The 22,126-nt window shown below is 38.6% G+C and overlaps 1 protein-coding gene across 15 annotated transcripts in view; it reads left to right on the top strand.

Moving 5' to 3' along the window:
- ZRANB3 (zinc finger RANBP2-type containing 3) overlaps window positions 1–22,126 on the top strand; it is a 328,904-nt gene that overhangs the window by 158,580 nt on the left and 148,198 nt on the right. For 13 of the 15 annotated variants that reach the window (XM_054477865.2, XM_054477866.2, XM_063647415.1 and 10 more), the window contains 3 exons: window positions 12,551–12,729; window positions 15,986–16,217; window positions 20,568–20,653. In XM_054477865.2, coding sequence (XP_054333840.1) covers window positions 12,551–12,729; window positions 15,986–16,217; window positions 20,568–20,653 — 497 coding nt within the window. Of the gene's footprint in view, window positions 1–12,550; window positions 12,730–15,985; window positions 16,218–18,606; window positions 18,714–20,567; window positions 20,654–22,126 lie in introns of those variants that run through there. The other 2 variants (XM_054477869.2, XM_063647419.1) reach the window with 2 other exon arrangements.

Genomic DNA, 22,126 nt, shown 5'->3' with positions numbered 1-22,126 from the left:
TGGCACCATCTCTGTTCACTGCAACCTCTGCCTCCCAGGTTCAAGAGATTCTTCTGCCTCAGCCTCCCGAGTAGCTGGGACTACAGGTGTGTGCCACCACGCCTGGCTAATTTTTGTATTTTTAGTAGAGACAGGGTTTCACGATATTGGCCAGGCTGGTCTCAAACTCCTGACCTCGTGATCTGCCTGCCTCGGCCTCCCAAAGTGATGGGATTACAGGCGTGAGCCACCATGCCTGGCCTTATTTATTTTTTTGTGACAGGGTCTAGCTCTGCCATAGCCTAGGCTGGAGAGCAGTGGTGCAATCTCAGCTCACTGCAACCTTTGCCTCCAGGGGCTCAAGTGATTTCTCCTGCCTCAGCCTCCCGAGTAGCTAGGATTACAGGCATGAGCCACCACACCTGGTCTAATTTTTGTATTTTTAGTAAAGGTGGAGTTTCACCATGTTGGCCAGGCTGGTCTTAAACCCTTGACCTCAAGTTATCCGTCCACCTCAGCCTCCCAAAGTGCTGGGATTACAGGTGTGAGCCACTGTGCTCAGCCCCAAATTCTGTTTTAGATAAATTTATTCTACATACTGTATAGCAGGGTAGAAAGCACTATGTTTATACTGCCTTGGAATTGTAATTAAAGGTCAGTCAAGAAACCAGATACCCCAGAAATGATTTAAAAGTTCAAGAATCAAATCATGGAAGTGTTTTTCGTGTTTTTATCTTTTTGTTTCTCCTGATGAGGAAATGGCCAAAAATTAGGCAAAGCTAAGATTTTTTTCCCAAAGTTTAATCATTATAGTAGTTATTCTCAAAAGGCAACCTGAGAGTCATCCACATAAGAATCATTTTTGCTTGCCTCTTCCTTCCTTCCTTCCTTCCTTCCTTCCTTCCTTCCTTCCTTCCTTCCCTCTTCCCTCCTTCCCTCCTTCCCTCCTTCCTTCATTTCTTTGTTATTTTTAGAGATGAGGTCTTGCTGCTTCACTCAGGCTGAAGTGCAGTGTCCTGGCCTCAAGCAATCCTCCTAGCTCAGCCTCCCCAGTAGTTAGGACTACAGGCACACGCCAGCACATCAGCAAATTTTTGTGTTTTTTGTAGAGATGTGGTTTCTCTATATTGCCCAGGCCGATCTCAAAACTCCTGGCATCAGACAATCCTCACATATCAGCCTCCCAAATGGATTTTTATTTTAAAAGTCCATTTCTATTGAATCAGAATTTGAGGTGTTGCCCTGAAGTCTGAATTTTTAACTTGTATCTAAATGATGCCTAGGTATAATGGATTGTAAGAACTTAGAGCATAACTGGGAGATTGGACTTTTTCCCCCCATTTCTTTTTGTCCTTTCCTTTTCTTTCTCCCTACCCTGCCCAAGCACTTGTAGTTATTTTCTTTGTGCTGTGTTGGGCTCTCAATTTTAAGAGATTGCTGAGGCTCCTATACTGTGATGCAAGTGGAAAAAAATGACTAGAATCTTAATTAAGTTTGTTAACTTGGTTTTAATTTTACAAAACAGATTTAAAACATACAAAAATTATGGAAAATTTATTTCTGAACTTCAAATTTTATCTGAGGAATGGTACTGTTGAATGAATAATACATATGCATGTGAGCAGTTCCCATTATAGTTAAGTATCTCATTTTTTACTGTCTTGTGACTCTTTAAATATGAGCTGGGTGAGGTGATGCTTGCCTGTAGTCCCAGCTACGTGGGAGGCTGAGGCAGGAAGATCACTTGAGCCAGGAGTTTGAGGTTACAGTGAGCTATGATCATGCCACTGCACTCCAGCCTGGGCAACAGTGCGAGATTCTGTCTCAAATAAATGAATAAGAATTTAGAAATTTTGCTTCTTTTGGCACTGTCTGGTATAGATTATCACTTCTTTTTGTCTACTACTTTTGAAGTATAGAACAGCCCTCTCTTTTCCTTCCACCAAGCACAACTGCTACTACGTTGTAGAGCTGTAACTTTTTTTTAATCTTTTTACTTGAAAGTCATTTCATACTTACAGAAGGGTTTCAAGAACATAAATAATACAAAGATCATCCATATACCCTTTACTCAGATTTATCAGTTGATAACATTTTATTCCCTTTGTAAAGCTGTGACTTTGAATAAAACTTTACTAGAGACTGAAGGAGGATAAAAATACCACATTAAAAGCATAACATTTAACTGCCACTAGAAATGTCTATTCTTAAGACACATTTGCTGAAGGGGGGCACGGTGGTGTGCACCTGTAATCCTAGGTACTCTGGAGGCTGAGGCCAGAGGATTGCTTGAGCCCAGGAATTTGAGGCCAGCCTGAGTAACATAGAGAGACCCATGTCTAGGAAAAAAATAAAAAGGGGCATATATTTGCTTATATCCAGCCTCTCAGACCATTCCAGAGCCTTCTCCCTGATTTTCTTTTTCTGGTCCCAATATGGGCATCTCTAAGCCATGCTTTGGACTACAGCTCTACTTAAGTTCTGCCACCATCCCCGACTCAGTGCCCTTCCTTTAGATAAATAAGATTTTTCTTCATCCTGCTGCTCTCTAAGGCCCATCTCCTTTCTGCCTTCCTCTGTTCCCAGTGCATTCCCTTCAAGAGAAACCAACCATCAGGACCAACCAACCATCAGGAAAGTGATAGCACAGTTCCCAAAGCGTAGATTCTTCTGTCTTGAGGAAGAAGAAGATCAGGGCTATGTGCATACCTGTATGGTCTGTTCTCTTTTCCTAGTCACTTATGAGAAAAGAAGACAGAATTGAAATGTACACACACTATTCTATTCTCTTTTTTTTTGAGACGGAGTCTTGCTCTGCCGCCCAGGCTGGAGTGCAGTGGCGCGATCTCAGCTCACTGCAAGCTCCGCCTCCCGGGTTTATGCCATTCTCCTGCCTCAGCCTCCCGAGTAGCTGGGACTACAGGTGCCCGCCACCATGCCCGGCTAATTGTTTGTATTTTAAGTAGTGATAGGGTTTCACTGTGTTAGCCAAGATGGTCTCCATCTCCTGACCTTGTGATCCACCTGCCTTGGCTTCCCAAAGTGCTGGGATTACAGGCATGAGCCACTGTGCCCGGCCGTACACACACAATTCTAAGAACAAATAATCTTCACGTATACCATCTAAAATTCTCTATTGGAAATAGCACTAACAGTGTACAAGAACAAGAAAGTGGTTCTGCTAAAATATATACCCCCTTAATAATAAATAACAGAACATAGTATTTCAGTCTGCTATTTCTCTATGTGGGTTTTCTTTCTTAATTGAAATCCTCACTAAGATTTTAAAAGCATACCTAAAAGGGTCCTCCAAAGCAATCTCTTTTATAACAAACAGGCCACCTATTTTAAAGACAAACCTACATCTCTGCCTTCAAAGGAACAAGCTGCTTATAACATTAAAACTGGAAAAGTTTTTAGTTTCGAAAAATTGTCAATGAGCATTTTTTAATGCATAGGAATAAAAATTGCTTTATAAAAGTATTCACAGTATAAAAAAGTGAAACTGAAATTTTATGTATCAGGATAATTGTTATTTAATTGCTCTTAATAATTTCATAGAATAAAACATTTAGGAAACCTAAAATTATTCTCCTAAGTAAAATGGTGATTTACAATTTTGAAAACATTGATGAAATGTGTTCTTGAGGTTAATGTATTCTATTTAATTCTTATGTAGCTACCTGGACATTTGTACTATTGTTTATTCAAGACTTTGATTCTTAATCATTGATTTAGCCTTAATGGTGATGAAACACTGAAGAGTTCCACATTAACAAATTCTATTGTTGTTAGAGCCCAGGGCTTTGAACCACATGTTGAGTGTTGTTATTCCTGTATGCCTAAATTACTTGAAGTGTGTTGTTGCTTTTATAATTGAATGCTATGCTGTTTTCAATTCTTTTCAAAATACTGAAGTCTGGCCAAGTGCAGTGGCTCACGCCTGTAATCTCAGCACTTTGGGAGGCCAAGGCAGGAGGATTGGTTGAGCCAGGAGTTCAAGACAAGTCTGGACAACAAAGTGAGAACCCCCATCTCTACAAACAAACAAACAAACAAAAACAGTCATGGTGGTGTACACCTGTAGTCTCAGCTACTCAGGAGGGTGAGGTGAGAGAACCGTTTGAGTACAGGAGTTTGAGGTTGCAGTGAGCTGTGATCAGGCCAGGCCACAGCACTTCAACCTGGGTGACAGTGAGAGCCTGTCTCAAAATAAAAGCAAAAACTGAAAATCTAAGTACATGTTTTAAAAGTTTGTTTTTTATTTTATTTTTTTGAGACGGAGTCTCTCTGTGTCACCCAGGCAGGAGTGCAGTGGCACAATCTCCGCTCACTGCAAGCTCCGCCTCCCAGGTTCACGCCATTCTCCTGCCTCAGCCTCCCAAGTAGCTGGGACTACGGGCGCTCACCACTACGCTTGGCTAATTTTTTGTATTTTTAGTGGAGATGGGGTTTCACCGTGTTAGCCAGGATGGTCCCGATCTCCTGACCTCGTGATCCGCCCACCTCGGCCTCCCAAAGTGCTGGGATACAGGCATGAGCCACCACACCCAGCCAAAGTTTATTTTGTTTTATCTATTTATTGATTTCTTTATTTTTGAGACGGAGTTTCACTCTTGTCGCCCAGGCTGGAGTACAAACGCATGATCTCAGCTCACTGCAACCTCCGCCTCCCCTGTTCAAGCAATTCTCCTGCCTCAGCCTCCCGAGGAGCTGGGACTACAGGTGTGCGCCACTATGCCGGGCTAATTTTTTTGTATTTTTCGTACAGACGGGGTTTCATCATTTTGGCCAGGCTAGTCTCGAACTCCTGACCTCAGGTGATCCACCCACCTCAGCCTCCCAAAGTGCTGGGATTACAGGCGTGAGCCACTGTTCCTGGCCTTAAAATTTCCAACAAATTTACAAGAAAAAAACAAACAACCCCATCAAAAAGTGGGCAAAGGACATGAACAGACACTTCTCAAAAGAAGACATTTATGCAGCCAAAAAACACATGAAAAAATGCTCACCATCACTGGCCATCAGAGAAATGCAAATCAAAACCACAATGAGATACCATCTCACACCAGTTAGAATGGCAATCACTAAAAAGTCAGGAAACAACAGGTGCTGGAGAGGATGTGGAGAAATAGGAACACTTTTACACTGTTGGTGGGATTGTAAACTAGTTCAACCCTTGTGGAAGTCAGTGCAGCGATTCCTCAGGGATCTAGAACTAGAAACACCATTTGACCCAGCCATCCCATTACTGGGTATATACCCAAAGGACTATAAATCATGCTGCTATAAAGACAGATGCACACGTATGTTTATTGCAGCATTATTCACAATAACAAAGACTTGGAACCAACCCAAATGTCCAACAATGATAGACTGGATTAAGAAAATGTGGCACATATACACCATGGAATACTATGCAGCTATAAAAAATGATGAGTTCATGTCCTTTGTAGGGACATGGATGAAATTGGAAATCATCATTCTCAGTAAACTATCGCAAGAACAAAAAACCAAACACCGCATATTCTCACTCATAGGTGGGAATTGAACAATGAGAACACATGGACACAGGAAGGGGAACATCACACTTCAGGGACTGTTGTGGGGTGGGGGGAGGGGGGAGGGATAGCATTGGGAGATATACCTAATGCTAGATGACGAGTTAGTGGGTGCAGCGCACCAGCATGGCACATGTATACATATGTAACTTACCTGCACATTGCGCCCATGTACCATAAAACCTAAAGTATAATAATAATAATAATAATAAAAAAAAGAAAGTTTCTTCAAAAAAAAAAAAAAGAAAAATGTTCAATGATATCCAAGGACAGAAAACCAAACAACACATGTTCTCACTCGTAGGTGGGAACTGAACAATGAGAACACTTGGACACAGGGTGAGGAACATCACACATCGGGGCCTGTCGTGGGGTGGGGGGACGGGGGAGGGATAGCATTAGGAGAAATACCTAATGTAAATGACAAGTTAATGGGTGCAGCACACCAAAATGGCACATGTATACATATGTAACAAACCTGCACATTGTGCACAAGTACCCTAGAACTTAAAATATAATAAAAATTAAATTAAAAAAAGAAAAATTTTCAATGAAAAAAAAAATTTATTTTAAAAGGTAGTCCTTTTCAAATTTTATTTAGAACTGAGTCATTCTATATATTATTCCTTTCTTTAATGGGAATATGAGATTATGCCAATATACTTTTATTTTCTAATTTAGAACTATGTATTTTTCTAGTTTGTTCCATCAAACTTTATTTCCTACTTCACTATGGCCCAAAAATGAACAACCAACAACAAATACCTAAGAAAAATAGTACCCAAATGTTTCACTTTGTATTGATAAATATCTTTCTAATTTCTGAGAATCACTTTTAGTCATTTCACTACATAATCTTTAAACTAAAGAGATGCTGAATAAGAAGTTGGGGGTTGTTACCAGGAAAGATAGCTGAACAAAAACTAAGTGTCAGTGTCAGTCCTAATACCATAGGGTATGATCTTCAAGTAGATTAGGAAATGGGTAGATTAAGAAATTTCCTTTTCTTCTTTTCTTCTCTTTTCTTTCTTTTCTTTTCTTTGTTTCCTTTTTTTTTTTTTTTCAGGGTCTCATTCTGTCACCCAGGCTGGAGTGCAGTGACGTGGTAATGGCACACTACAGCTTCAACCTTCTGGACTCAAGCAGTCCTCCCACCTCAGCTTCCCCATTAGTTGGACTGTAGGCACATGCCACCACACCTGGGAATTACTAAATTTTTCTATAGAGACGGTCTCACTCTGTTGCCCAAACTGGTCTTGAACTCCTGGCCTCAAGCAGTCCTCCTGCCTCAGCCTCCCAAAATGTTGGGATTACAGATGTGAGCTACTGTACCCAACCAAGAAATTTATTATTTTCAGTGATAGCAAGTTGATCAAATCCTGAGATGTTTTACTCTAGCTAATAAAGCTCAAGGAAACTCTTTTATAAAAATCACAATGCCAGTTTATTAATCTATATTGAAAAATGGCTTTCCCTTTATCATGGTCACCCTGAAGAGATGCAATGGACCTTTCCACTCAAAATTTCATTTGGATGTCAAGGCTGATGATGCTACCCAGACCTGAAGAGGGTATGAAAGGGTTTATTACTGACATAACAAGTCTTTCTGGGATGAGGAGGGCAGGCTCCCAAGTAGATATAAAAATGACTTGAAAAAAAAAAACAAGGAGAAGAGACAGGCATAGTTTGTTATTGAGCTTATGGGGTGGAGTTAAGGTGAGGCTTCTTACCATATGGGCCGGGGCTTGCATAGCTTGTATTTCCCACCAGTGCCAAAGGAAATAGCACCCACACTTTCGTATCTGCTTGTACACAATTGGGGCAGAAGGGTAAGAGGGCTCGCATGTAAACATCAAAAAATGGAGTGAGACTCTTTATTTTATCCTTGTGTTTGCTTCCATTGCTGATTCTTATATTCAACACATCAGCTTTGCAAGACCAATCCTTCCATGAGTTATACTGAAAACTGTTTGACTTGAGAAACTTTTTTTTCTTTTTAAAATGACTTCATATTTCTTAATTGGTACTTAATGTCTTATGTTTAATAGTTCTTAAATGGCAGTCGTATTTTTTTAGGTTATTAGGAAAGTATGATATGATAGCTGGGAGCAGGAAGAAAATGTTTAGAATTTTGAAAACCTAACAAAAATAATACATTATTAGCTCCCATAATTTGTTTTTTCCTTTTCAGCTGCCTAAATTCATCACCGAATATTCAATTATTTATCTTCCTTAAGCCTTAAGCAACATAAGTCAACAGGCTGCTTCTACTTGTTTCTCTCAGAGACTATTCTGTCTACTTCCCAAATTATGCACTGTGCATGTAGATACAAAGATAAAAATCTCAGAGAGGAGGAAACTTGAGAGAATTATAAAGAAAATCTGCATGTACATTAGCCTTAAGTCTTTGGCTATTTCCTAAACTATACATGCACAGAATGAGATCCCAAGAAACCCAGAAGAAATATAGAGTTGGGAAAGATAAAAACTAAGCCAAGATTTTAGCAGTATTGTGGTATTAAGTAGACAGAGATGGGGTTGAGCCTTGTTGAGGTGAGAAATTGTTTACAAATATCTTGCCTTGGCTTCTGTTGACCCCCAGAAGGGCCATCTTCTATAATAAATACCAGGCGCTGGGAATAAGGGCAACACTGAGTAAACTTGCCCTTTAAAAGCGTAAAACCAAGTCTTAAAAGGAATGAGGTATTTGCCGTTACTCAATTTGCCTTCCCTAAGAAAACTTAACCTAACCCAAGAAGATAATACTACCCAAAGCTTCTATGAATTTTTTACTCATGATATCTGGTGTTAAATTAGAAAATATGAGGGATCCTGAAAAACTGGTACCAAAAGGAAAAGGAAATAGAGCCCACACGAGATCAGATGTTGGTATCAGAGAGAGACTTTAAAATAACTTATTTTTTTGGCTGGGCACGGTGGCACACACCTGCAATCCCAGCACTTTGGGAGGCTGAGGAAGGCAGATCACTTGAGGTCAAGAGTTTGAGAACAACCTGGTCAACATGGCAAAACCCTGTCTTGGCAAGGCACAGTGGCTCACGCCTGTAATCCAAGCACTTTGGGAGGCCGAGGCGGGTGGATCACCTGAGGTCAGGAGTTTGAGACCAGCCTGGCCAACATGGGGAAACCCTGTCTCTACTAAAAATACAAAAGTTAGCTGGGAGTGGTGGCATGCACCTGTAATCCCAGCTACTCGGGAGGCTGAGGCAGGAGAATCGCTTGGACCCAGGAGGCAGACGTTGCAATGAGCCGAGATCGTGCCGCTGCACTCCAGCCTGGGTGACAGAGCAAGACTCTGTTTCAAGAAAAAAAAAAAAACAAAAAACCCTGTCTCTACTAAAAATAACAAAAATTAGCCAGGCGTGGTGGCACTCGCCTGTAGTGCCCAGGTACTCAGGAGGCTAAGGCACGAGAATCACTTGAACCCAGGAGGTAGAGGTAGTTGCAATGAGCCAAGATCATGCCACTACATTCCACCCTTGGTGACAGAGTGAGACTGTCTCAAATATAAAACAACAACATCATCAAGAAAATCAGCAAAAAGGTGGACAAAAAGACATTTCAAAGGAGAATGTAATCTATTAAAAAGAATGTAATAGATTGTAAAAAATGTAGTTAATAGAATGTAATCTATTAGGCCGGGCATGGCGGCCCTCGCCTGTAATCCCAGCACTTTGGAAGGCTAAGGTAGGTGGATCACTTGAGCTCAGGAGTTCAAGACCAGCCTGGCCAAAAAGTACCAAAAAAAATAGCTGGGCATGGTGGCACATGCCTGGAGTCCTGGCTACCCAGGGGGCTGAGCTAGGAGGATTGCTTGAGCCCAGATCGAGGCTGCAGTGAGCCATGATTTCGCCACTGCCCTCCAGCCACAGCAAGACCCTATCTAAAAAACAAACAAACAAAAAAAACCCCAAGAATTTTTAATGTGTTAGAACAACAACAACAACAAAAACAGATTCTAATGGACATTTTAGAACTGAAAAATAACATCTGGAGTTAATTCTAGTAGATTTAATAGATTAGATACAAGAATACAGAATTAGAGAACTAGAAGACAAACATATTCAAACTTCTAATCAAATTAACTTCCCGGCATATCAGGATTCTTCTTATTCTTACCCATACTTATGCTAGTTTCCCTTTTCTTCTCCTGTCGTCAAACTAAAACTTCTTTTTCTTATTTTTTCTTTAAAAATATTTATTTGATAAATAAAAATTATATATATTTATGGTGTACATTATGTTGTTTTGAAATATATATACATTGTAGAATAGCTACATTGAGCTAATTAACATATGCATTACTTCACATGCTTTTTTGTGATGGGAACACTTAAAATCTACTCTCTTTGCAATTTTTAAGAATGTAGTATGTTGTTATTAACTATAGTTACTCTGTTGGACAATATATCTCTTCACCTTATTCCTTCTATCTAACTGAAATTTTGCTGTTTTTTTTTAATTCTACCTATTGTTTCAAGTCCCAATTCTATGTATCCTATTGAAGGCTTACATACCTGATCTCAGTAGACAAGATGAGGAAATTTTGAGGAGTGGCGGTCTTTGGGAGAGAGTTGTCTGGCAAGCCAACACAGAACACTGTTAGTCATACATGAAGTGCAAAATGTATACATAGACAGGTGACTGGCACCAAGTAAATTTAGCAGCAAGAAGCTGAGGTTCTAGTGATAGAATCTGGGTTGCAGAGAGAGAATTCTGCTTTCCAGAAAATCAGGGAAGCAAAACAGATCCTATTTCCAGATAATTGAAATTAAGAAAATGTGTTATGAAATCATGGCAGGAAACAAAACCAAAGACCCCTAACCATAGCACAAAGTTAGTGTTATTGTCCACACACAAAAAATAGGGCCAAGCCTCAGTTCCTGGAAGTCTGTTTTTGGCAGAGTTGTTGAGGCGGGGAAATGGCACACTGAATAACTCTAGCCAGCTAAAGATCTGTAATTGTTGGCCGGGTGCAATCCCAGCACTTTGGGAGGCCGAGGTGAGCGGATCACCTGAGGTCGGGAGTTTGAGACCAGCCTGACCAACATGGAGAAACCCCGTCTCTACTAAAAATATAAAATTAGCCAGGCGTGGTGGCGCATGCCACCTCAGCTACTCCAGAGGCTGAGGCAAGATAATGGCTTGAACCTGGGAAGCGGAGATTGCTCTGAGCCGAGATCGTGCTATTGCACTCCAGCCTGGGCAACAAGAGTGAAACTCCGTCTTAAAAAAAAAAAAAAAAAAAAAAGATCTGTGATTGTTAAAGTTCTGCTGTATTGGAACCAAGTTGTTCCCAGAATCCAGTGATGTTTGAGTGGCTTCCGGTATGAAAATTGGAGGGCTTTGAAGACACGGAAACACACTAATTATTATCCAACGAATGTATAAATATAACTTTGCATGAATTCTAAGATTGCTTTTTTGTTGTTAACAGGAGCAGTTAAAAGAAAAACACATAAACAAAATAATAAAGTTTTCTCAATGGAAACTTGCTTAAAATCCAAAATCTGCTCTTTTCTCATTTCTTTAGTTTTGCTCAGCATTTAAAATTCATTTTTAAACTCTTTGTTTTCAGTTTCTGCATTTTTCTTTTTTCTCTTTGTATAGTCTGGTAAACAGGGCCTGTCTTTTAGTCTCTCTTTCCCATTGTTTGCCATAGTTACTACTAAAAAAGTAAGGATTATTGAGGTATAATTCGCACTTTTATGTAAATTCACCCATTTTTAGTGTACAATTCTATGAGTTCTAAAAAATGCATACGGTTATGTAACAGCCAGTAACATCAAGGTGTAGACCGACTCCATTCCTGAAAGTTCCCTCATGCTATTCCCCTCCCCAACCTCCAGCCCCTGGCAACCACAGATATACTATGGCTCCCTTTTGTTTTACTTTCCAGAATGAGACATATAAATGGAATCATATAGTATGTAGATTTTGAATCTGGCTTCTTTTGCTTACCGAAATGCATTTTAGATCTATTCACGTCGTGTAGAGCATGAGTTCATTCTTTTTTTATTACCAAATAGTACTCCATTGTATGACAATGACATCATTTGATTATTCATGCACAGGTGAAGTACGTTTGAGTTACATCCAGTTTCTGGCTATTTTGAACAAAAACACTATAAATATTCACTAAGTGACTACTTTTTAAATTGGAACAGTTTAGAAGTCAGGCATTGTGACAGTGTGGATACAAATCAAGTGGGAAGACACCTGAGACCTGGGATCTCATACGAGTTTTGCATCAGCCAGCTGTGATTTAAATAATTTAACTTCTCTATGTCTGCTTGTTTTGTAAAATGTGCATCATTCAGGACTTACTCTAGTTTTGAAATAACATGGTTTTGTGCTGTTAAGACATTTATTATTGTCTAAGAGGAGAGACTATAAATGGTTACATACATTTTATAAAACTAATTATATAATATCAACATAATATTTAACCTTAGGAGTAATTTTGTCTCTTTAAGTTCAATCATGAATAGTTTGAATATAATATGATTTGCTTAATGAATTTTACAGGTCCTTATTATCTCAAACTTTTTACTAACTGTATAATCCAACTAATTTTACAATGGAAAATTATTTTGATAATACATTTTTTTTTAGACAGCCTTACTCTGTCACCCAGGCCAGAGTGTAGTGGTTCATTCTAGGCTCACTGTAGCGTCAACCTCCTGGGTTCAAGCAATCCTCCCACTTCAGCCTCCGAGTAGCTGGAACTACAGGTGTGTCCTACCATGCCCAGCTAATTTTTTGTACCTTTTTTTATAGAGACAAGGTTTCACCATGTTGGCCAGGCTGGTCTCGAACTCCTGGGCTCAAGCGATCCACCTACGTCAGCCTCCCAAAGTGCTGGGATTACAGTCATGAGCCATCACACCCAGCTAATAATACTCTTAAATAAAATGTTTGATAAATATTTTCTTTTAAAATATTTTAGGCTCTATTATTAATTAACATTTATTTATTTTTTAATTTAGATGGGTCTAGGAAAGACAATCCAGGCAATTGGAATTGCTTACTTCTATAAAGAGGAATGGCCTCTGTTAATAGTGGTCCCTTCGTCTCTGAGGTACCCTTGGACAGAAGAAATCGAAAAATGGATCCCAGAGCTAAGTCCAGAAGAAATCAATGTTATTCAGAATAAAACTGATGTTAGGTAAGAACAACTGTTTAATATTTAAGGAGAAAAGTCTTCCTTGTGTGTACCTGGTATATGTTCATGTTTTAGAATGCAATATCACCTATAGATCATAATTTAGAAGTGGAGTAAGTAGTATGGAGAATTTTATTTTACATTTTAAAATATGAATTATTTATCTAAAACCCAACAGTATATTTTATTTCTAAGTTCCTTTATGGTATATTTTTAAAGTAAATGTAAAATACGTATACTTTTAAAGATATATATGTAGTATATCTACTTTATATCTACCTTAAACATATTTGAAACCATCTTAAGGTTCAAAAATAAATCTCACAACTTTTCATTGATTGACTTGAAGCTTTGTGATCGTTTATTATCAGCAACTTTAGTGGGTTTTGCTTTCCAATTTGTTAATTAATATGCAAGTTTTGTGCGTGACTCATTAGTAAGTTTGATTTTCCTGATTTATAATTTTAATATTTTATATCTTGAAAATATTTGCTTTGTGTTTATTTGAAGCTCTCACTCTAAAATCTGTTATAGTGTTGTTAGTATTTTTTTCCTCATTTTGCTTTCTAGCAATTAGAATAAGACAATCAGTTTGAGTATTGATGAGTTATTACATGGAATGTGTAGGTGATTCATACAAATTATGTCTCCAGAGGTTCAAAGTTATCTATTTCTGAATCTTAAATGAAAAGCAGTACAGTACATCTACTGAAATAAATATCTGTTAATACTTAGATTTTTAAATTTTGGTATTATTGTACTGTATTGTATTCTCTAAGACTGTTAACATAAAAGGTATATTTAAAAATAAAATTGTCTTATGAATGTGGAAGGAGGAAACACAAAATGCATGGAGGGCCTTTTCACTTGCAACCTTGAAATGCTAATTCAGTAGAATATATCTTTATGGGCCCAAGAAAATCTGGACTCTATTTACATGGTTAAAATGGAAAAACTGCTATCTTATCCTAATTATTATAAATAAATCTCCTCTCCAATAAAACTGAATGAAATTGAAAAGACTTACAAATTTAGAGAATGTAGAATTTTTTTAAGGCCTCCGTAACCATCATCTGTTTGGTATACCTTATTTATTTAATTTAATTAATTAATTTTTTTTTTTTTTGGAGATGGAGTGTCACTCTGTTGCCCAGGCTGGAATGCAGTGGCACCATGTCGGCTCACTGCAACCTCTGCGTCCTGGGTTCAAGGGATTCTCTTACCTCAGCCTCCCGAGTAGCTGGGATTACAGGCACCACCACCACACCTGGCTGACTTTTTTTATTTTTAGCAGAGACAGGGTTTCACCATGTTGGTCAGGCTGGTCCCAAACTCCTGATCTCAGGTGATCCACCCACCTCAGCCTCCCAAAGTGCTGGGATTACAGGCGTGAGCCACTGCACCTGGCTGATAAACCTTATTTAAATGTTCACATTTAAATTTTCTTAAAATGACTCTTCTGTCATCTTTTATAGCCAATAGGGCATCTAGTTTTTATATTATTTTGAAAATACACTCTTGCAGTTAAATGGTGGATAATATATTTATTTGAATAGTATTTGGGATATGTTAGATAGGACTACAACTCCAGAGTATAAGTTTCCTGGAGGATGTTAGTTAAGGACAGAAAAACTACCCAGTGTCTTCCAGGTACTTAAAGAAACAGGTTTAGGTGTATACCAATATGTCCACCACAAATACATATACTTTCCTTCTGGCTTATATCAGTTATGCCTGGACTGTTTACTAGCCAAGACATGGTAGGATAGAAGCTACAGACTGCTGCAGTGGCCTTTGAAGCCAGTCTCCTATATGTTGCTCTCAGTATACCTAAGTTAGTTAGTAATATTAAATAACCTATTACTTTTCTTCTTCAGGCTCTTCTGGTGTTTGAATACAGTGAAAAAATTATAGGTCTCGGCCGGGCGCGGTGGCTCATGCCTGTAATCCCAGCACTTTGGGAGGCCAGGGCGGGTGGATCACGAGGTCAGAAGATCGAGACCATCCTGGCTAAAACGGTGAAACCCCGTCTCTACTAAAAATACAAATAATTAGCCAGGCGTGGTGACGGGCACCTGTAGTCCCAGCTACTCGGGAGGCTGAGACAGGAGAATGGCATTAACCTGGGAGGCAGAGCTTGCAGTGAGCCAAGATCATGTCACTGCACTCCAGCCTGGGCAACAGAGTGAGACTCTGTCTAAAAAAAAAAGAAAATTATAGGTCTCTGTATTAAGTAGATTAATCCAGGGCTTAAAATGCAGTAGCCATAGTGGTTCTGGCTGCTTAGGAGCGCTACCTTTTCTGTTAGAGGATAGAGAATTGCAGAAGACTGGCTCTGTCCTGTATTTTTTTCTGGTGATATAGAAAATGCAAAAGTGACATGTCTTAGTATTATTGAATTTATTTGTCTAATTATTTCATTCTACGAACTTTATTTGGGATCATAGCACTGTGTATGAATACTACTAAAAGATGAATAAGACACATTCCCTGCCCTTACCAATCTCATGATATGGTAACAGACATAAATATGTAAATGAATAATTTATTGACAGCAAGATACAGAATATTACAGATGTGTGAATTACAGAAATCTAAAGATCAGGGATCATTTTAGCTCAATGGTTCTTGATGTGAGGGTGGTACCCGCTTCTTCTAACCACACTTCACATTTTATCACCTCAGGTCCAGGAAGCTTTTTGTTGTCACAGTGACTCGGACTCCACTGTCCTTTAATGGGTAGGACCAGGAAATGAAGCTCTGCAGTGCACTGAACAGCCCTGTAAGTCCGTTCTGCTACTGGTATTTTGAGCAGGAGGGCCTGTTCAGTGCACCGCAGAACTTCACTTAGTCCTGCTCAAAATACCAGTAGCATCTGGATTGAAAAACTGCTATCCTATTTGTGTGAAAGTTTCATTGAAGAGTCAACTAATATTTAAGTATCCATTTTATGCATGATCCTGGGTGCATAGAAGCAAATATTGTCAGAAAGTAATGTGGCTTGCTGGATGTGAAAATCTTTCAAAGATCATTTAACTAAAATTTTGGTTTTGGTTAACCAAAACTGTAAATTTTGGATCCTGGTTTATTACATTTGAGGATAGTGAAATCTTAAGAGTTTCAGTAGTAGTACCATCTCCTTTTATTTTTCCTCTATTCTTCTTTCTTCTCTTCTGTATTTTTTCCCAAGAGAGTTGTATTGTTTATGATAACGTCATTACTGAGATATTTTTTTAAGTACATGGATTTTCTTTTCTAGGAGAATATCGACCAGTAAAGTGACAGTTCTGGGTTATGGTCTCTTAACCACAGATGCAAAGACTTTGATAGATGCCCTGAATAATCAGAACTTCAAAGGAGTTATAGTGGATGAATCACACTACATGAAATCCAGAAATGCAACTCGCAGCAGGATTTTATTGCCAATAGTACAGAAAGCCAGACGAGCCATTCTTCTTACAGGAACACCAGCTTTAGGAAGGCCTGAAGAGGTATTACAATCCTTATACTTAGAACTTAAAAGAAGAGAAGGGGGGTGAGAGGGGTATTGAATCAACCACCTGTTTTGCAATTTTTAATTTCAAATTGGATGCCTCAAATGCTGGAGGAGTACATTGGGAATTTCTAGATAGTATGTATGTTTTATCATGGCTATTTTAATCTATTTACATTTAAGCCTTAGCCAAGCTTGTAGGTATGTATAAAACATAGCTTTTACCTTTATTATAAGGCTTCCATATTTAGTACAACTTTATAATATTCTTCACAGTGTGTTCCTGAGGTTCTTCTATGGTCTTAATCTTCATTTATCCTATCTACTTTACATTGTAAGCTTCTTAGGATTGGGACTGAATCTACCTTATTTCTTTTACACCGCATTTCAGAGCTTCTCTCTGTTCTTTCACTTTAAGAGTCACATTTGGGAAAGTAAAGAGAAACTAAAATTTACGTGCAGACCCGATAAGGTATCTGCTTAGAATGAAAGAATAAGGCATGTGTTTGATACCCCATTTAGCTTTTGCTACTCTAAGAGATGGGTAGTACGTGGAGTGGTTAAAGGGTTAGGAAGAAGACGTGATGGAAGAAATGTCTGTAAGGTTTAGTGTTGTTTAAGGAGGCTCTGTTTACTAATGAACACTGAATCTTAGAAAAACATGGGCTGTCATGTAGGGTTGCTGGGAGAATTAAAGGTAATACTGCTTTGAAAGTTCCTCACCCTGTGCCTTGTCACATAGTAAGCACTCAACATATGGTAGCCAATATTATATTAATTTTTGAGCCAAGCCTGGGTGACAGCTATTATCATTGCCCTGTCTAACAGTATTACCTAAGCTCTGCTTTTCAATTCTATCCTGGAAATCTTGTGAGATACATATAAAAGTACATAGATAGTGATGATAAAATGCTTAATTTTACCTTTTATAGTTTTTACTCTTGGATACCCACTGACAGTGCTGTAGCTCCAAGTAATTGACATTATGTCCGCAAATTATGTCAATGAATAATAGGGGTGATGATATACTTAAAAAAAATCATGAAACGTATCCTTCAAGATACTCAGTCCTACTGAGTCCAGCGAGTCGGCTGGACTCAGTAGCTCATGCCTGTAATCCCAGCACTTTGGGAAGCCAAGGTGAGTGGATCACTTGAGGCCAGGAGTTCAAGACCAGCCTGGCCAACATGGTAAAACCCCATCTTTACTAAAAACACAAAAATTAGCTGGGCATGGTGGCCTGTGCCTGTAGTTTAGCTACCCGGGAGGCTGAGGCAGGAAAATCACTTGAACCCAGGAGGCAGAGGTTGCAGTGAGCTGAGATCTCACCATTGCACTCCAGTCTGGGCGACAGAGTGAGACTCTGTCTCAAAAATAAAAGAGAGTATACAAAAGATACGTACGTTTCAAATGATAATAATAAAATGAGTACTCATCTACTTATAATGGAGCATAAGAAATAGAACATTAACAGTACAGCAGTGGCTCTTACGTCCTACTCTGATCACATGTCAGTACTTTTCACTCTTCACCTGTGGTAGCCACTATTCAAAGCAAGGGTAAATACCAATTTTGTGGGTTCTGATGATTGTATAATTTGTGTTTGGGATTTTTTTCTAAGAAAAAGAATATAAAATTAGAAATTCTAAGTTTGGAGTTTTGAAATTAGGAAGTGTGAGTTCTCTAATTTTGTTTTTCTTTCTTTCTTTTCTTTTCTTTTTTTTTTTTTTTGAGACAGAGTCTCACTCTGTTGCCCATGCTGGAGTGCAGTGGCATGATCTCGGCTCACAGCAACCTCTACATCCCAGGTTCAAGCAATTCTTCCGCCTCAGCCTCCCGAGTAGCTGGGATTGCAGGCGCATGCCACCACGCCCGGCACATTTTTGTATTTTGAGTAGAGACGGGATTTTACATGTTGGCCAGGCTGGTCTCAAACTCCTGGCCTCAAGTGATCTGCTCGTCTTAGCCTCCCAAAGTGCTGGGATTACAGGTTTGAGCCACCACACCCAGTCTATTTCCACTCTTATCTTTATTGTGACTTTCCTTCTATTTGCTGTGGGTTGTTTGCTCTTACTTTTTCAGTGTGTTAAGGTGAAAAATTAGGTTATTGTTTTGAGTTCTTCTTGTTTAACATAGTCATATGCAACTATTAATTTCCCTCTAAGCACTATTTTTGCTGCAACTCATGTTTTGGTATGTTGTGTTCTCAATTTCCTTTATCTCAAAATGTTCTCTAATTTCCTTTGTGATTTCTTCTTTGGCCCATTGGTTATTTCTGAATATGTTGTCATATTAAACGGATATAAAGCACTGAAGTCACTTTAGAAAAATTTAGGAGTTACTTAAAACGTTACTGTATGACCCAACGATTTTATTCTTAGGTATATACCCAAGAGAACTGAAAACAGGCCAGGAGCAATGGCTCACGCCTGTGATCCCAGCACTTTGGGAGGCCGAGGCGGGCAGATCACGAGGTCAGGAGATCAAGACCAAGGTGAAACCCCGTCTCTACTAAAAAATACAAAAAAATTAGCCAGGCGCGGTGGTGGGCACCTGTAGTCCCAGCTACTCGGGAGGCTGAGGCAAGAGAATGGCGTGAACCCAGGAGGCGGAGCTTGCAGTGAGCCGAGATCGCACCACTGCACTCCAGCCTGGGCGACAGAGTGAGACTCCGTCTCAAAAAAAAAAAGAGAACTGAAAACAAATTCTCACCAAAAATTATATACTCATTTGTATAGTTACATAGTAGCATTATTCATGATATTCAAAAAGTGGAAACAAGTAAAATGCCCATCAGCTGATGAATGTATAAACAAATGTGATATAGCCATACAATGGAATTATTTGGACCTAAAGAGGAATGAAAATACTATACGTGTTACAACATGAATTAACTTTGAAAGCACTATGCTGGGTGAAATAAACCAGATACAAAAGGCTACATATTGTATAATTCTATTTATATGAAATGCCCAGAATAGGCAAATTCATAGAGACAGAAAGTGGGTTAGTAGTTGGCAGGATTGGAAGAGAGGAGAAATAGGCAGTGACTACTAATGGGTGTGGAGGTTTTTTGGGGGGTGATAAAAATATTATAGAATTAGTCATGATTGGTGCACAACTATATGAATCTATTGAAAGCCACTGAATTATGTTCTTTCAAAGTTTGAATAGTATATGAATTACATGTCACAATAAAGCTGTTGGTTTTTAAAAATATATTAAAATAACAGTGAGACAGTCCTATGTGTAGCCTATCAGAGCTGTAAAAATGAAAAGATTTCATGATACTATTGATGGGAGTGTAAATTGGGATAATCTTCTTACTGGGCAACATGGTCACATTATCAAACTTTAAAACAGCATATACCTTAGAATCAGCTATTCCATTTCTAAATATAATCCTACATCACCTCTAATAGAAATGCAAATGGATGGATGAATGAATGGATGGATGGATGGATGGATAGATAGATGATTAATAGATACAGATATAAATATATGTACTATACCTATATATTCATATATATATATACACACACAGTTATATGAAGTTGTTAATATTAGTAACTTCATAAAAGCTAGAAATAGGCTGGGCGTGGTGGCTCATGCCTGTAATCCCAGCACTTTGGGAGGCCAAGGCGGGTGGATCACGAGGTCAGGAGATCAAGACCATCCTGGCTAACAAGGTGAAACCCCGTCTCTACTAAAAATACAAAAACAAAATTAGCTGGGCATGGTGGTGGGCGTCTGTAGTCCCAGCTACTTGGGAGGCTGAGGCGAGAGAATGGCGTGAACCCTGGAGGCAGAGCTTGCAGTGAGCCAAGATCACGCCACTGCACTCCAGCCTGGGTGACAGAGTGAGACTCTGTCTCAAAAAAAAAAAAAAAAAAAAGCTAGAAATAGCCTGTATGTCCAATATCAGGAGTCTGTTTAAATCTTTTACAGTACATCTACATCATAATGGGTTGCTATTCAGTTTTTAAGCAGTGCATTATTATTATATTGTCTATATAAGGTTTTAAAACTAAATAAAAATAGACACGTGTAATTTAAGTGTCTGAGACATGTTTTATGGGACAAAATTCTAGTGTAACAATATATATGATATGATCCTCCTTATGTGAATAAAAGCATAAACATATGCTTATATTAACATAGAAAAATGTATAAATGTATGTTTATACAACAGATAACAGTTATCCCTGATGAATAGTAGTGAGGGGATTTGAGGAAGAAAGAGTTGGATTTTCTTTTATACTTCCTAATATTTTGTTAAATGGTTTTATCATTGTAATAATTTACTTGAAAATATTACAACATACTACAAACTCTTGTATTATTATAGCTTTTTATGCAGATTGAAGCTCTCTTTCCACAAAAATTTGGAAGATGGACCGACTATGCAAAAAGATACTGTAATGCACGCATCAGGTAAGTTAAACTATTTTCCGTAAACTTTTTCCTCACATGTTTACTGTGAACATTGCTTTATTAATCATTCTTTTTTTTTTTGAGACAGAGTCTCACTCCTATCGCCCAGGCTGGAGCGCAGTGGCACCATCTTGGCTCACTACAATCTCTGCCTCCTGGGTTCAATCAATTCTTCTGCCTTAGCCTCCTGAGTAGCTGGGATTACAGGCATGTGCCACCATGCCCGGCTAATTTTTTTGTGTTTTTAATAGAGATGGGGTTTCACCATGTTGGTCAGGCTGGTCTTGAACTCCTGACCTCGGGTTATTAATCATTCTTTATTCCAGTGTTTTACAAACTTGTGGTAGCTATGAAATAATTGGTGGATTATTATACATATAGGTGGATGACCTATATGTAAAATAAATAAAAGTAATACATAATGGCAAAGTTTTCCTTTGTTTTTATTTTTTACTTTCTACTTTTTATTTTTGAAATTATTTATTTTTATTGGCTAGATTTACATGTAAATTATACAAAAGTAAAAACTAAGTGTTTCTTCCACTCTTGTCTCTCAGCAAACCATTTCCCTTCCCATGTAACCAGTGTTGGCACTTTATTGTGTATCCTTCTGAAGATACCCTTTAGGTGAACAAGCATGTATGATTACATGTGTATAATATTATTTCATTTTATTTCAACATATATAGCACAATTTTTGTGCATTATTCTGCAGTTTGCTTTCTTCATCTAGTATGTATTGTAGATCTCTCCATATCAGTTACTCAAAGAGCTTTGATATTCATTTTATTTTATCATATTTTTTTCAGACGGAGTCTCGCTCCGTTACCCAGGCTGGATGGAGTGCAGTGGTACAATCTCGGCTCACTGCAACCTCCACTTCTGATGTTCAAGCAATTCTCCTGCCTCAGCCTCCTGAGTAGCTGAGATTACAGGCATGCGCAACCATGCCCGGCTAATTTTTGTTATTTTTACTAGAGATGGGGTTTCACCATGTTGGCCAGGCTGGTCTCGAACTCCTGACCTCAGGTGATTTGCCTGCCTTGGCCTCCCGAAGTGCTGGGATTACAGGCTTGAGCCACCACGCCCAGCCTGTTATTCATTTTAAATGCTGCATCTATTCTACCATTTAGAATTTATTTATGCAGTCTACTCTTATTGGACGTTTGTAGTATATAGCTGTGCATACAATGCAGCAATGAATATCTTTGCACATGTTGAGAGGTAGTATTTTATAGTTCTGAAGAGCATGGAAATTTAGAGCTAGACCACCTGTGTTTTCTTTTCACGTCTACTATTGCCAAACGCTTCGTTTTAGAAAAGTAACTTTATCTCCTCATACCTCAGTTTCTTCAGCTCAAAAAAAATGGCAAATTATTATGCCTGCCTTGGAGAGTTATTATGAGACTTATATTAACTAATATTTCTAAAGTGCTTGAACAGTGACCATACATAGGGAGTACTTGATAATTG

The sequence above is a fragment of the Pongo pygmaeus genome, chromosome 11, assembly GCF_028885625.2.
Source record: "Pongo pygmaeus isolate AG05252 chromosome 11, NHGRI_mPonPyg2-v2.0_pri, whole genome shotgun sequence".
NCBI classification, from domain to species: Eukaryota; Metazoa; Chordata; class Mammalia; order Primates; family Hominidae; genus Pongo; species Pongo pygmaeus.
The sequence above is the reverse complement of the archived record's forward strand: the minus strand, read 5'-3'. Positions and strand labels throughout refer to the sequence as shown.